The 14,324-nt window shown below is 36.0% G+C and overlaps 1 protein-coding gene across 9 annotated transcripts in view; it reads left to right on the top strand.

The window, feature by feature from the left end:
* Window positions 1–14,324, top strand: part of FRYL (FRY like transcription coactivator) — a 314,599-nt gene that overhangs the window by 119,589 nt on the left and 180,686 nt on the right. For all 9 annotated transcript variants that reach the window (XM_069105195.1, XM_069105197.1, XM_069105194.1 and 6 more), the window contains one exon: window positions 11,593–11,792. In XM_069105195.1, the coding sequence (XP_068961296.1) occupies window positions 11,673–11,792 (120 nt within the window). In that variant the 5' untranslated portion in view covers window positions 11,593–11,672. The remainder of the gene's footprint in view (window positions 1–11,592; window positions 11,793–14,324) is intronic.

The raw sequence follows: 14,324 nt of genomic DNA, 5'->3' as shown, positions 1-14,324 counted from the left end.
CCCAAAACCCTCCTCATAGAATATAAGCTCTTTAAGGGCAATGACTGTCTTGATTTTGAATTGTCTGAACCTAGCAAGGTGCCTCTACACACAGAAGATGCTTAATAAATGTGTGCTGAGTATTTGATTTTCTCACATAGATGATGATAACGTGACTAGAGGTGACTTTCTCATTGGCTTATGTGCATTGTAAGTGAAGCGCCTAAGTCTTCTCACCACTAACTCAACTGCTCAGTATATCCCACTGCCTGTGATGTAACAGGGGGAAAATGTATATATGCTCAACACTATGCTACTCACATTCTCCTTTTCCTTTATATCTAATAGGGAAATTTCAAAAAATCATGTTTATGCAAACTGTATCATTGTAATGCCAAGCAAAGGCAACTTCCCAAGGTTCAAAATACCAGCATAGCTGCTCTTCATTTTATTCAGTGACAAATTAAGAACAGAGAAAATCAAAATAAAGAAAAAATAAAGAAAATCAAAATAATTCAAAATACAGCATTCACCAAGTGTAATTCAATCAAGTACTACTCCACCTCTGGACATTACATTCATTTAATCAATCACAAAGTCCCTCTTCTAAATACTTCTCTACCCCTAGGCAGTACATTCATTTAGTCAATCACAAAGCCCCTCTTCTCAAATTGAGATTAGTTTCCAATCATAAGTAAAGTATATTCATTTGTTCAATCACAGAGCACAAAAAAGTCAAAAGTTTCCCACCCTTGGATTACAACTGAATAGGCCATCTACCTCAGAGTTACAACAAGCTTAAGCACAGCAATTAATACCCAAAGAGGTCTTTTCTTTATCTTGACCTGAGGCAAGTTCTCAGCAATCTTTATTCCTGGGGAGACAACGCTTAGCAAGGCCATAAGATACATTGCCAGTGTCCTCATTAATTCATTCTCTGTCTTGCAGAACAGTCCTAGGACCCCTGAAAACATTAGCAAGACTCTCTTCTAGGATTTCTGTAAACATACAACAAGAAAATCCTTCTTCAGGGTTTCTTTTTTTTTTATTATCTCCATTTTAGTTTTTTTTCTCTCCCCATTTTTCCCCTACCCACTGCCCCAAAATAGCAGTCCCATGGATATCGCCTCCTCAATCTGCTCTCTCCCATATTTTCACCCATACCCCTTTCGACTTTTCCAGTGGATCTCTATGCCTCAGTGCTCGAATATCTTATTTCCCAATTACATGTAAGATGGTATTAATAATAGTATACACACACACACACATATATATATATATATTTGAATATTTGATTTTAAAACTTTCCAGATTCATTCCCTTCCTTCCTTGTCACCCACCCTTACTGGGAAGACAAGTAGTTCAGTATAGGTTGTATATATATGTGGCTAATGCAAAACAGTAACATAGTAGATATATTGTAAAAGACTGACTATATTTCCCTTTCTCCTATCCCACCTCCCTTATTCAGGGTTTCTGAACCAACAGCAAGGTTCCAGAACCTCTGCAACAACAGGACTGTCTTTCACCAGTGGACGAATCTGGTAAAACAACCTCAAAACAGACAGACAAAGTACCAGCATAACAGCCATATCTCCTCAGTCCTTGCCAACTCTGGGTGGCAGCTCACAAAAGTCCTGGGCAATTCAAACTGGCTCTCAGCAATCTTCTCAGTCTCTCTCTGCCTCCAGGATGCTGCTTCCAAAAAAAAACCTCTTCTGCCTTCCTCTCTGCTTGTGTCTCTCTAAATTCCAAGTCACCAGCTCCACCCAATTCAGCCCTCTCTTTTCAAGTCAACAGGGTCTGTCCCACCAGTGGGATTCACAAGCTCTGGGTTTTAACACAATCAATTCGAAAACCAGGACAATACAGGGAGATCTTTAAATTCCATTACTATTACAATCATCTGTATACAAAATGATTGACTTACCTCTTTAAGTTCCCTTCCAGGTTTAACTCATATGATGCTAGTGACTAGTTTTTATAAAGAAAGAATTTGAGATTCATCTACAATTCAGAGGAAGATGACATTCAGGCTTTCTTAGGCATTTCATCACTATATGAGGTGAAGGGTAGGGAATTCAGAATGGTAAAAAGAATGTGTCTTTTTAAATTTTGTTTTGTTTTGTTTTTCAAATGACTTGCCCAGGGTCACACAGGTAGGGAGTATCTGAGGCAGGATTTTTTTTCTCTTTTTGGGGGGCGGGAGGGCATTTGTGGTTAAATGACTTGCCCAAGGTCACACGGCTAGTAGGTGTTACATGTATGAGGCCAAATTTGAACTCAGGTCTTCCTGACTCCAGGGCTGGTGCTCTATTCACTGCGCCACCGAGCCACCCCCTAGAATGTGTCTTTTTGTTAGAAATGAGTACCTAAATGAATGAGATCAGAAATCCATCAAAGGATTAAAATATTGGTATAATATTAATAAGCATGTTTTAATGTTTTATATAACACTATAGTTTTCAATGTGTTTTCACATTGAGGTAGAGCAGAAATTTATATGGCTATTTACTTAGGGATAGGAAAAGGGACTGGACATGTTATTTCATTGGCACGGGGAGCTTCTGAGTGAGCAAACTTCCTCTGCAAAAATAGGTCAGCAAATAATAGTCTCTTTAGAGAATTACGGAGAGCACTAAAAGGATAAGTTGATTTGCCTAGGGTTGTGCAGCCAGCAGGGCAGTTAGTTGGCTCAGTGGATAGAGTGCAGCCTGGAGTCAGGAAGAACTGAGTTCAGATCCAGCCTTAGACACTTACTAGCTGTGTGACTGTGCAAGTCGCTTAAACCTGTTTGCCTCTGTTTCTGCATCTGTAAAATGAGTTGGCAAAAGAAATGGCAAACGGTTTCAGTGTCTTTGCCAATAAAATACCCAATGGGGTCATGGAGGGTCCAACATCACTGAAACAACTCAACAACAACAACATGGTCACCAACAATAGCCAGTGTCATGAGAGGTGGCGTCCCTGGTTTTAAGGCAGGTTCTTCATTCATCACACCATGCTGCCTTTTCCCTTATTTTATAAATGAGACAGCAAGGACTCAGAGACTTGAATTTGGCTAAGGTTCCATTGTTAGTGCTTTGCAAAACCTGGGCAGCTAACTCTTATGACTCCTAGTCTGGTGTTCCTTGCATTGTACCAGACTGTCTCTGATATTTAAGAAGTATTATTGGAAGAGATGTGCTCGATATTAATGACTACTTAGATGTGGAAAATAAGGAATGGGGAACAGTATAGGTTCATTCTAAGATTTTTATTTTTGATATGTGATAATCAAGAAAATTAGTTAAAGAATTAAGATGGCAGTAAGCCATAACATTTGAGAGGTGAGAGAAAAGCCATAAGTCAGATGGTTGGTATCTATATGTACAGGAAAACTTTTAAGAATTAAGGGTCTTAGCTTGGGGTCCATGATTGGGTTTCAGTCAGTCTGTGTACTTGGATGGAAACCCCCCCTCCTCACAAAACTACATCTTTATTTTCACTAACCTCTAACTGAAATTTAGCATTTTTCAGTTATTTAAAAACGTTATTTTGAGAAGAGACCCATATAGGCATTATTACCAGACTTCAAAAGGGGCCCATGATTAAGAAAAAAAAATTAAGAACCCCTATATTAGGGAAGTTTGACTCTTGAACAGTTCTGTTATATTGTATTTGGTACTGATGTGGGAAATTTTGTTTGAAGCCTGGCTCCCTCCTCCAGTTAGGCTTTAACAATGTGTGGTCCAAGGATCCTAGACTGTTCTCCCTAGAGTATACAACTACCCTTCCTACTTCTCCTTCCATAGAAAAGGATTACTATAAACTAGATTATTGTGAATTGAGTGATAGCTTTCTACAAAAAAGTTGGATAACCAGGTAGAACCAAGAATAAAGAAATCATCTAGGATCCCTACCTAAAGCCCCCAATTTGAATCTCTCAGGTGATAAAAATGGAGATTAATTTATAGAATCAACCAAGAATAGATATTGAGAAAATAATTCCCTATAAAACTGCCAACACTTAAAAAGTGTGTAATGCCAATTTAAAATAGAAATACATGTATTTCCAGAAGGTAAAGTAAGGTAATGACTACCTGCTGTCATAGGCCATTTACATATTAACTACAAAAAATGGATTTTTTTTTTCCCTTTAACCACCATTTCCCTAGTCATTTCTGTCATTAGCAAAAATTTCAGGCATCACATCTCTGTTAGGGACAGTTCTAAGGGACATCTGTGACTAATAGTTATGTGTATAAAGGACTGATTGAATAGGTAGAAAGGCACAAATGGGAACATGTTTAGGCAAATGCTTCATCTGAGGTTCTGAAGAGTACTAAAGAGAACAAGATCAATGGTTAAATAGTAGAAGAGGAAGAGTAATTACACAGGCAATCTAGCTTGATGATTTAATTAGACTTTTAAAAATGATTGTTCTTTTGCCTGTTTCGAAAATGTGTAATTTTTCTACTGTTTGAACCTCTAGTAGAAAGCGCTGGCAAAATACCAAAAGATGTCACAGGACTTCCACATTTAGAAACTGTTTTGAATGGGAATAATTGGCAGTAGGACAAATACATCATTTAAGAACAGCTTTCCAAAGGACAAACAAGAAGCTTAATTTTACTACCTATTAAAATTCAGTCTGGCCAGTTTCTTTTGTTGTTTAGCCCTCATGTTCCTCTGAAAGCAGTGCTCTTATTACTGGAACGTGGGCAAATTACCACAATATGTTTAAGTAGAAATTTTTGAATAGGTGATTATATGGACAATGAAGCTTGTGTTTCTGTGAGCAAAGTTAATTTCTAGAAGGCAGGAGTACTGCCTAATTTTTGGAAGTTAGGTAAATATTTCAATACCCCTGTCTTGTCTATATCTTAAATGGGTGTTAATGAAGTAAGCTTTATTACAAAATACTGACTACAATTACTTGAGTAAATTGTTCTTCAGGGTTTGCCTATTAAAGATTTATCATTTCAGATATATGAGACATTTAGAATAGATGATCTTTAACTTCTTTACCAGCTCTAAAAATCTCTCATTTTACTATTCCCTAAATACCTTATTAATCTTTTATGCTTTTATTCATATTAACCTTTTATCTTAATATCCTGTGGCAAATGCTTATTATTTAGTATATTGATTTTCTGTTACATGTAAATTATGGCAAAGAATAATAAAAATCCTGATTTAGGAATGATTTTTAGACTTGCCATATGTTCACAAGAATGATTTCCTTTATGGTGTCATGAACAACAATGTATATGTTTTTTCCCATTTTCTTTTTTCTTATGTTTGCTGTTCCTTTCTGAGAGACGTCCTTTTTTTCTGTTCTCTCTTGTCATGTGTCATTTAATTTCTGTTTAGCATACAGTTGTCTTTTAAATGTAGGTTTCTCAATGTTCTGATGTTGGCCATAGTCTTGCTCTACATTCCTTGCCTTGGTGATCTCAACAGATTGTATTAGAGCATGTTCGGTGGAAGGCATCTTAGAAATTATTGAGATCGTCTGTTTTCATTTTATAGCTAAATGATTTAGATAGGGTAGCATAGGTAGGTGGTAGCAGAGCTGAGACTGTAACTGAAGTCCCTCAACTTGAGTCCGTTGTCCTTCTAATTGTTCTGTACTGCTTCCGACTCTCGGGGTTTTTATGATAGCAAAATTAAAGAATATGTAATGCACCTTTCCATTTTGAAAACTTAAGATGTTCAGTGGGTCTTAATTGGCCTACTGGCTCAGTCATCAGGGTTTTCATTGATTCATTGCATTTTGCTGATTTTTGATAAAAGATCAAAGTTCTTCAAGTTCTTGTTTGATCTTGGACAAGTCACTTAACCTAGGTTCCTCAGCTTTATAATGATACTAATAACCCTCTCACCAGCTATCTTGTAGACTCTTATGGGCAGGCAGCTAGGTGGTACAGTAGAGTGCTGGGCCTGGAGTCAGTAATACTCCTCTTTGTGAGTTCAGATCTGGCCTCGGATACTTACTAGCTATGTGACCTTGGACAAGTCACTTAATCCTGTTTGCCTCAGTTTCCTCATCTGTAAAATGAGCTGGAGAAGGAAATGACAAACCTCCCCAGTATCTTTGGCAAGAAATCCCCAAATGGGCTCACAAAAGAGTTAGATGACTAAATAACAAAATTTTTTTGAGGAAAGCAATGGTTAACATTAACATGCAATATAAGTTAAGCTGTGACATTATTATTAAAAATGAGAAGAAAGGTTAGAGGAGTCTGTGTGGCTACTATCATGATATCTTCTTTACATCAGTTAGAGGATAGTCTTAGGTAGTGAGCAGTGCTATTATGTGGGTACTCCTTTAAACACAGAAAATAAGATAATGCTTTAAACCAAATGTAGAAGAGTATAATATGAGAATATCTGTACCGTAGTTGTATCACTACAGGAAGTATCTTCTGACAACTATGAAATAAATATAACTTCCCCAAGTAACTCAGCAAAACTATTCTACTTTAGTAAAGTTGGTTATAAATTTACAGGTGGAAGGGGTTTTAGATGATATCTAGTCTAACACCCTCATTCTATCATTGAGAAAATTAAGGACCAGAGAGGTGGAAATGATTTGCTTAAAGGCATCAAAGAGAAAAATAAGCAGAGCCAGTATTTAAACCTCCAGATTCAATACTCTGTCCACTATAGTAGAATCAAAGACGTCACTACCAGGACAATTCTGTCTAGACTGTTAAATTTTAAATTATTAAACTGAACTAAGCTATTAAAATGACATTCATTCTATCATAGTTGTTGCTCTCTGATTCCCTCCACCCACTGTAATATTTTAGCAACATGAAGGTTTCCATGTTCTGACTGACTAATAATTAAATATTTATAAATCATGCCTTTTGAAGAGAAATAGAATTTAGAAACATTTGGTTAAAATATTCTTTAAGGATAGTCATTCATTTTTTTTTGCCGTCCAAAAAACATGCAAAAATTGGATTTCATAAAATTTTAGTCACTTTGTTATTCTAAATTAGAGATGATCAGTTTTTAGGAGTAATTGTGTTCTCAATTTCAAGGACTACTGTACTTTAAACTTTAAGATGAGAATAGTAAATGTCAATTCCTCTGAAAAATAATTTCAATGGAGTAGCAAATTTGTGTGTGTGTATATATAAAATGACTTATTCTGACTAAGGACTCTATCTTCAGATTCTTAATGTCTTTTCTACTCTATTCTGTTGCTTCCCTTCATGTTGTTTTATGATTATCTGAATTTATTTAGTTAAATAGCATATTATACAAAAAAATTTTCCTAGCAAATAAAAACAACTCTGTTTTACAGATACTTCCTGCTATACAAGAAGGACATTTGCTCGCAGATTTCCCACACTGAAGTAGTACACAGTGTTAGATCATGAAACTGAATATAACCAGGCCATTGTTTAAAATGAATAATGTGCAATGTGACCAAGGAAACTGTGATTTTTGTTTTTTTGTTTCTAATGGCTATGGTTTTTGTTACATAGTTATAATTTAGAATTTATAATATCTCTTGGGGTTTGCAAAAATAATATTTGTTTTACATTTTGATGTTCGAGAGCTTTTAGTTTATAAAGTATTTTATCATATTTGTAAGTACAAAAATGGCCACTGATTTAATTTGATCATTTAAGAATAGAATAAGTGACTTTTAGTTAAAATAGAAATTTTTCTTAGACAAGTATCTCTATCTTTATTTCTGTTTATTATCTTGCTTTCTAGTGCTTTTCCTTCGTATGTAGTATTTAGATGGCTGTTTGGTGATGACCTTTTTTCCATTACAAGTTGAATCATATACATTAGTTTTTCAAAGATTATCTTTTTGGTGAGAAACTTAATTTGAAATTTTTTCAGTTAGACACAAGAAGAAAAAGGGACCTATCCTGGCCTTTTTCTTTCCTTTGAAGTTTTGATCTATTTTTATGAATTTTGATGTTGTCTCTTTGCAAATGACTCCTCAGATTTATTTATCTGTTTCCACCCTCAGCCCAGGTATTTAGTTCTGCATTCCTAGTTGACATTTTTGGACATCTTCCACAGTATGTTTCAATGGGTTTTCATTTTAAACATTTTAGTTTTTATTTTCAAATTTTCTCCATCTCTTCCTCTACCCATTTTCACTGCCTTTTCAAAATCAGCATGTCCAGATTTGAACTCATCTTTCCTATCAAGCTTGCTCCTTCCCCTTCCCCTAGTTCTCAATTGCTGTTGATGGCATCACTAGCCACTCTCATTCAGGTTCATAGGCTCAAAGTAATCTTTGAATCTTTTCCCCTCACATGTAAATATTGGCCCAGTCTACCTCTGCATTAATTTTCACATTTGTTCCTACCTTTCCACTGCCACCGAAGCCATGTTGGTTCAGGGCTTATTTTATTAGTGTTTTATTTGTCGTTCTTATATCTAGTCTTTGCCCATTTTAATCCAACCGTTATGCTGTTGCCCAAGTAAATTTTTTTCATTCACCGCTAGTATGATGTTACTCAGAAAATACAGGGGATTATCAGACCCTTTTGGGTTGGTAGGGTCCTGAGAAGTTATTTAGTCCAATGCCCTGTTTTTACAGATGAGAAGGTAGAAGCCCAGAAAGGTTAAGCAACTTTGCTGTGATCATTCCAGGCAAATGGAGTGGCAAATAGGAATTCCCATTCAATAGATGTGTGTCATTCATCTATTGTTCTTAAAGAGGAGCAATGACATCATAAGGGTAATGGCTTGACTTGTGTGTGAATTAGATTTTTTTTTTTTTTGCTTTTTGGAGGGCAATTGGGGTTAAGTAACTTGCCCAAGGTCACATGGCTAGTTTTTGTGTTAAGTGGCTGAAGCCGGATTTGAACTCAGGTCCTCTTGACTCCGGGGCTAGTGCTCTATTCATTGTGCCACCTAGCCACTCCTTGTGAATTAGATTTAAGTGAGACAGAGCTGTGTGAAGTCTTCAGCTTTACTTTCTTCTCCAGAGTAATCGAAGTCCAGAGGCAAGAAGGAAGGTTAAGTCCTCTTATTTTAAACTTAGTAATCTGTCCATTATAGTTCCATAAACTTCATAGTATAATCTGTCCATATAGTTCCATAAACTTCAGTTGCTCCTTGTTGCTTAAGGTATAAAATAAAAACTCTTGTCCTAACATTCAAGCATCTACCCAGTCTGTCTCCATCTTATCTCATGTGATACTAGTCTCCTTTATGCATTGCATGTTCCAGCTGTTGTCACTACTCACCTTTTCCTATTCAAGACCTTCCCTCTCTCATCTATTTTTTTTTTGCCTTTTTTTTTTTTGGAGGGAAATTGGGGTTAAGTAACTTGCCCAAGGTTACACAGCTAGTTTTTTTGTGTGGGTGTTAAGTGTCTGAGGCTGGAACCGAACTCAGGTCCTCCTGACTCCGGGCTGGCGCTTTACTCACTGCGCCACCTAGCTGCCCTCTCTCATCTTTTTAAGGACTTTGTTCAAAATATGTCTTTGCCTAGAACGGACTCCACTTAAACCTGAATTTATTTTGAAGGTCTTCCATTCTAGAAAATTTAACTTCTCCTTTCCTGACTATATCACATTCTTTCCTCCCTATCCTGCTTAATCTCAACTGGGGTGAAAATTATCCCTCAGGTATACCATTTGCTCCTCTTTTTTTTTTTTTTTTGTACATATAACACTTTTTCTCATGTATTAATTGGACAAAATCCCTTCTCCCCATCTTATCCCCAAACTTATTTTACCTTTATCAGCTATTGCCAACTCTCTAGGCCTCCCTTCTATCTTTTGGAAGCTGCCATTGAAATGTTAATCATTCGTGATAATGCAGCCCCTAGCAAATTGTAAATTGTAAAAACAATCACTGTCTTCTTGTCTTTTCAATTTTTCTAGGGTTTTACCATGAATCCCTGCATAGTAATACAGGGCAGTGTATGTAGTATATTGGGGTGGGGGGATTTTTGGGGGTCAGTTTGGGCATTTTACTTAAGATGAGATGTTTGTCATGCTTATTTTAGTTTCTTGTTGGTTTTGCTGCTATGAGCATTAAATTTATCTCTTTTCGTGTATTGTTTTCCTTATCTAAGTAGCTCCATCCACTGCCAAGGTCTATATACTACCAGCCCCAGGAGCAGTTTGAGTCTTTAAGCATTGTCCTAGGCTTGACCTTAAAGTGGCATAGTTGCTACATTACCCACATTTTTCCTGCAAGTCTTTCTTGTGCTACAACTTTGCTTCTACCCATGCCCTATGGTACCAATAGAAATAGGGAAGACACAGATTCTTAGGACAACTAAAGAACAGGAAACTGTAAAAGTTCAAGGTTCCCAGATTGTCTCGCCTTGATTTCTCCCCACAAACTCCAAAAGAGTACACGTTTTCAGGTGCCTGGCATAGTATCATGTTTTGTAGCCAATATTTAAACAATATTTGGTTAAGTGAATTGTTTCACTCCTGCATTCTATGAAGGCAAGTTCCATTTCAATATTTCTTATTAACAAAATTTTTAACCTTTGCTTCCACTTTATTGAATCCTGGGTTTTACCTTATACTCATCACACTTTTGTGACAAAGATCACAAAAGAAAATACTCAGTGTTGGAAGGACAATAGGAAGACAAAGATACAGTGCTATATACTGCTGGTGGATCTGAGGATTAATCCAATTATTCTAGAAAGCAGTATAAAATTATATTTAAAAGGTGACCAAATTGTTCATACCCCTTTACCTAGAGATCTTGTTGTTAGACATGTGCCACAAGGATGTCAGAGATTTGATGACAGAAGCACTGTTTGTATTAGCAAAAAACTAGAAACAGAACAGATGCTCATTGTTTGGGGAATGACAATAATTGTGGTACATGAATAGTGGAGTATTATAGCACTGTGAGAAATAATGACTATGCAGAATTCCTAGAAGCTTGGGAAAACTTTTATGAACAGATACAAATCCTGGGAAGCAAAACTAGGAAAACAATATGCACAACCAGCAGTAAGATAAATGGAAAGAACAGCCCCAAATCCCTACAAAACTGAATGCTTTGTAAATAGAGATAAGACTTAACCTCTTTGTCAGGTCATGGGTAGCCTATTTATATATCTCTTCATGTAATCTTGTTGAAAACCTTTTAATGTCTCCTTTGTGACTTAACAGGTTTTAAGAGATTAAAAATATTGAGAAACCTTAAAATATTGTGGCAGTAATTCTTTATACTTTGACTTGAAAAGGCTTTATATAGTCATAGGTTCACCAAGTGCTAAGTGCTAAAAAAAGTTTTTGAAACCTATTCCCTAACTTATATGGAATTCAATCATTCATTCATTTATTTAGCAATTGGGGTTAAGTAACTTGCTTAAGGTTACACGGCCAGGTGTTTCTGGGTGTGTGCTAAGTGATTCGATCCCAGGTCATCCCGACTCTGGGGCCGGTCCTCTTACTGTCTGTGCTACCTGGCTGCCCCTTATATGTAATTTATGTTGTATTTGGTTTTAATTCTGAGTGATATTACATCAGAATTGTCAGCTGGTGTGATTGAGGATTTTGACAATTTAAGAAGATTATTAAATTATTTTTCATTCTCTCTTTCTCACCCTCCCTTTTGTCCTCCTCCCTCTCTCTTTTGTCTTTCTCCCATCTTTTCTTCTCACAGCCTCAGTGCCAGCCAGCAGTGTAAATAAATTCCGAGCTTCACCCAGCTTCCATTCCGCTGTGGATAAAAAGAATAGCGTCATGTCCAACATTACTATTGACCCAGATGTCAAACCTGGGGAATATGTCATCAAGAGTCTCTTTGCAGAATTTGCTGTTCAAGCTGAAAAGAAAATTGAAGTTGTGATGGCTGAGCCCTTGGTGAGTGCAGTGGGCATTGGTATATTAAATGTTTTTAGTGCCTTTATAGTAATAGTGGTTGCATATGCAATTTCCCTCAAAAAAGAAGCAGTTATGAGCTAAGATGATCATAAGGGATGTGGCATCCTAGATACTTTGGAAAATACTTTACTCATTATTTGTGTACTATTTTAATAGATTATTAATATCAGTTACAGAAGCTTTTAAGTATTTAGTTGATCAAGATTCTACTTTGGTTGTTAATTTTTAAAATGTAATTCTGCACATTTAAGAAAACTTTGCCTTATACTGTTGGAGTTAACATCCTTAATAGATAAAAACACTGAAACAAACAATTTGTAGAAGGAAATACGAACTTGTACAAACCAAACTGCAATACTTGCTGTTCCCTGAATACAACATCCTAATGTCTATCTCTTCACTTTTGCATAGGTGGGCCCCCATTTAGAGAATATTCTTTTCTTACCTGAAATGTAATTTCCTTAAGGACAAGGGAATATTTTGTTTTTGTCTTTGGTTCTCCATTTCCTAGTGCAATATTTTGTACATAGTAGATATGTAGTACGTTAGATGAATTTTATTGAAGTACCCTTATAAGCAACTACAGCAATAATAATAGAAACTCAAATTATATATATTTGCCTTTTAGAGGGCAATTGGGGTTTAGTAACTTGCCCAAGGTTACACAGCTAGTTTTTTTGTGTGGGTGTTAAGTGTCTGAGGCCGGAACAGAACTTGGGTCCTCCTGACTCCGGGGCTGGCGCTTTACTCACTGCGCCACCCAGCCGTCCTGTAACCCAAATAATATTAATAAAACACCAGGCTCTCTTCTATGTGACTGCTGTTGAAAAACTGACAATTACTCATCAAACAAGAAGAAAATGATCAATATGTATTCTCAGAGCACATGATATGGGCAAAAACTTTACAGAAATACTTCTGTAACCTGTAAATAGGCCTACATTTTATTTTTAAATTTTAAAAAATATTTTTATTTGAAGTGTTGATTCCAAATTCTGTCCCTCCACATGATATCCTCCCTAAGATGGTAAGCAATCAGATATAGGTTATACTTGTGCAATTATATAAAACATTTCCATTTTAGTCATTTTGTACAAGAAGACTTGAATCATAAAAAAAGAAAAAGTGAAAAATAGTATGCTTCCATCTGTATTCATTCAATATCAGTTCTTTCTCTGGAGGTGGATAGTATGCTTCATTATTAGTCCTTTGGGATTGTCTTGGATCATTGTATTGCTGACAGTAGCTAAATCATTCATAGTTCTTCACCAAACAATATTGTTGTTACTGTGTACAATGTTCTCCTCGTTCTGTTCACTTCACTATGTAGCAGTTCAAGTAGGTCTTTCAAGTAGACCTGCATTTTACACAGCTGTAGTAAACCATGACACTAGATATGGGCTGTTGGGTTTATTAATTGACTGAAAAGAAGTTAACCTCACAATGGCTAAGATCCAAGAGTAGAATCAGAAGACCTCTATGGGTGATGTCCACATGAATTCAATATGTCACCACAAAAGCATTAAAGAAATGGCTGTTATATATCTTTTTTTTTTTTTACAAACAATAGAGAGGTTTATGATTGTCTGGTAATAAGATAAAGATTATCCTTAAAAACGCAAAGGCAGTTATTTAGACTTATCATATAACAAAACCTGAAAACTGTAGCATATGCATAACATTTCAAGTTGCAGAAACTTAGCATCTAATGCCAGAATTGTACTACAGAGGTTTAATATGTATCCCTCACAAACCAGCAGAAGATAGTTTTGTTATAATACAGACTCCCTTCCACCAGAGAATCCTTGAATTAAAAAAAAGAAACTGTCCTGGAAACAGCATTATTACAGACAAAACTATTATACCAACATAACATTAATCCATAAAAGTTTAAGAATTATTTTAAATAGATGTCATCTTAAATATTTATAATCTTCATATAATCAATATATTATATGAAATGAAAAGCTTTAAAAAATAAAATGAAAAGCTTTTAAAATATCGATAACCTAGTAAGACAAATTAGTACTATATGGGCACACATATATCATCCCTGACATTGTGTATACAACTGAAGTTGTCTCAAAGATGCCTTTAGCAAGCTTATATACCACACTTTTATTCAATTACAGAAAACAGTTATTGGGGTGGCTAGGTGACACAGTGAATAGAGCACCGGCCCTGGAGTCAGGAGGACCTGACTTAACTAGCCATGTGGCCTTGGGCAAGTCACTTAACTCCAATTATCCTGCCCTTCCCCCTGCAAAAAAAAAAAAAAAAGAAAGAAAGCAGTTATCTAAGGAAAACCATATAATTATTCTTGTAAAAGAGTAATTCTAGGACAGCAACCTGTCCCATCACTGTTTCTATTTGTAATTCATCCCAAAAGGAGAGAAAAAAGAAGTACTGTTAATGCCACTATTACTACTAAAGTACTACTAATAACTCCAAACACATTGTCTGTGCCATTGGGTAAAGACATGCAAAGTACGTGAATGCTAGCCAGACTGA

This window comes from Petaurus breviceps, unplaced genomic scaffold (assembly GCF_028583685.1).
Source record: "Petaurus breviceps papuanus isolate PSGF00001 unplaced genomic scaffold, PetGlider_PUasm1.0 76, whole genome shotgun sequence".
NCBI lineage: Eukaryota > Metazoa > Chordata > Mammalia > Diprotodontia > Petauridae > Petaurus > Petaurus breviceps.
The sequence above is the reverse complement of the archived record's forward strand: the minus strand, read 5'-3'. Positions and strand labels throughout refer to the sequence as shown.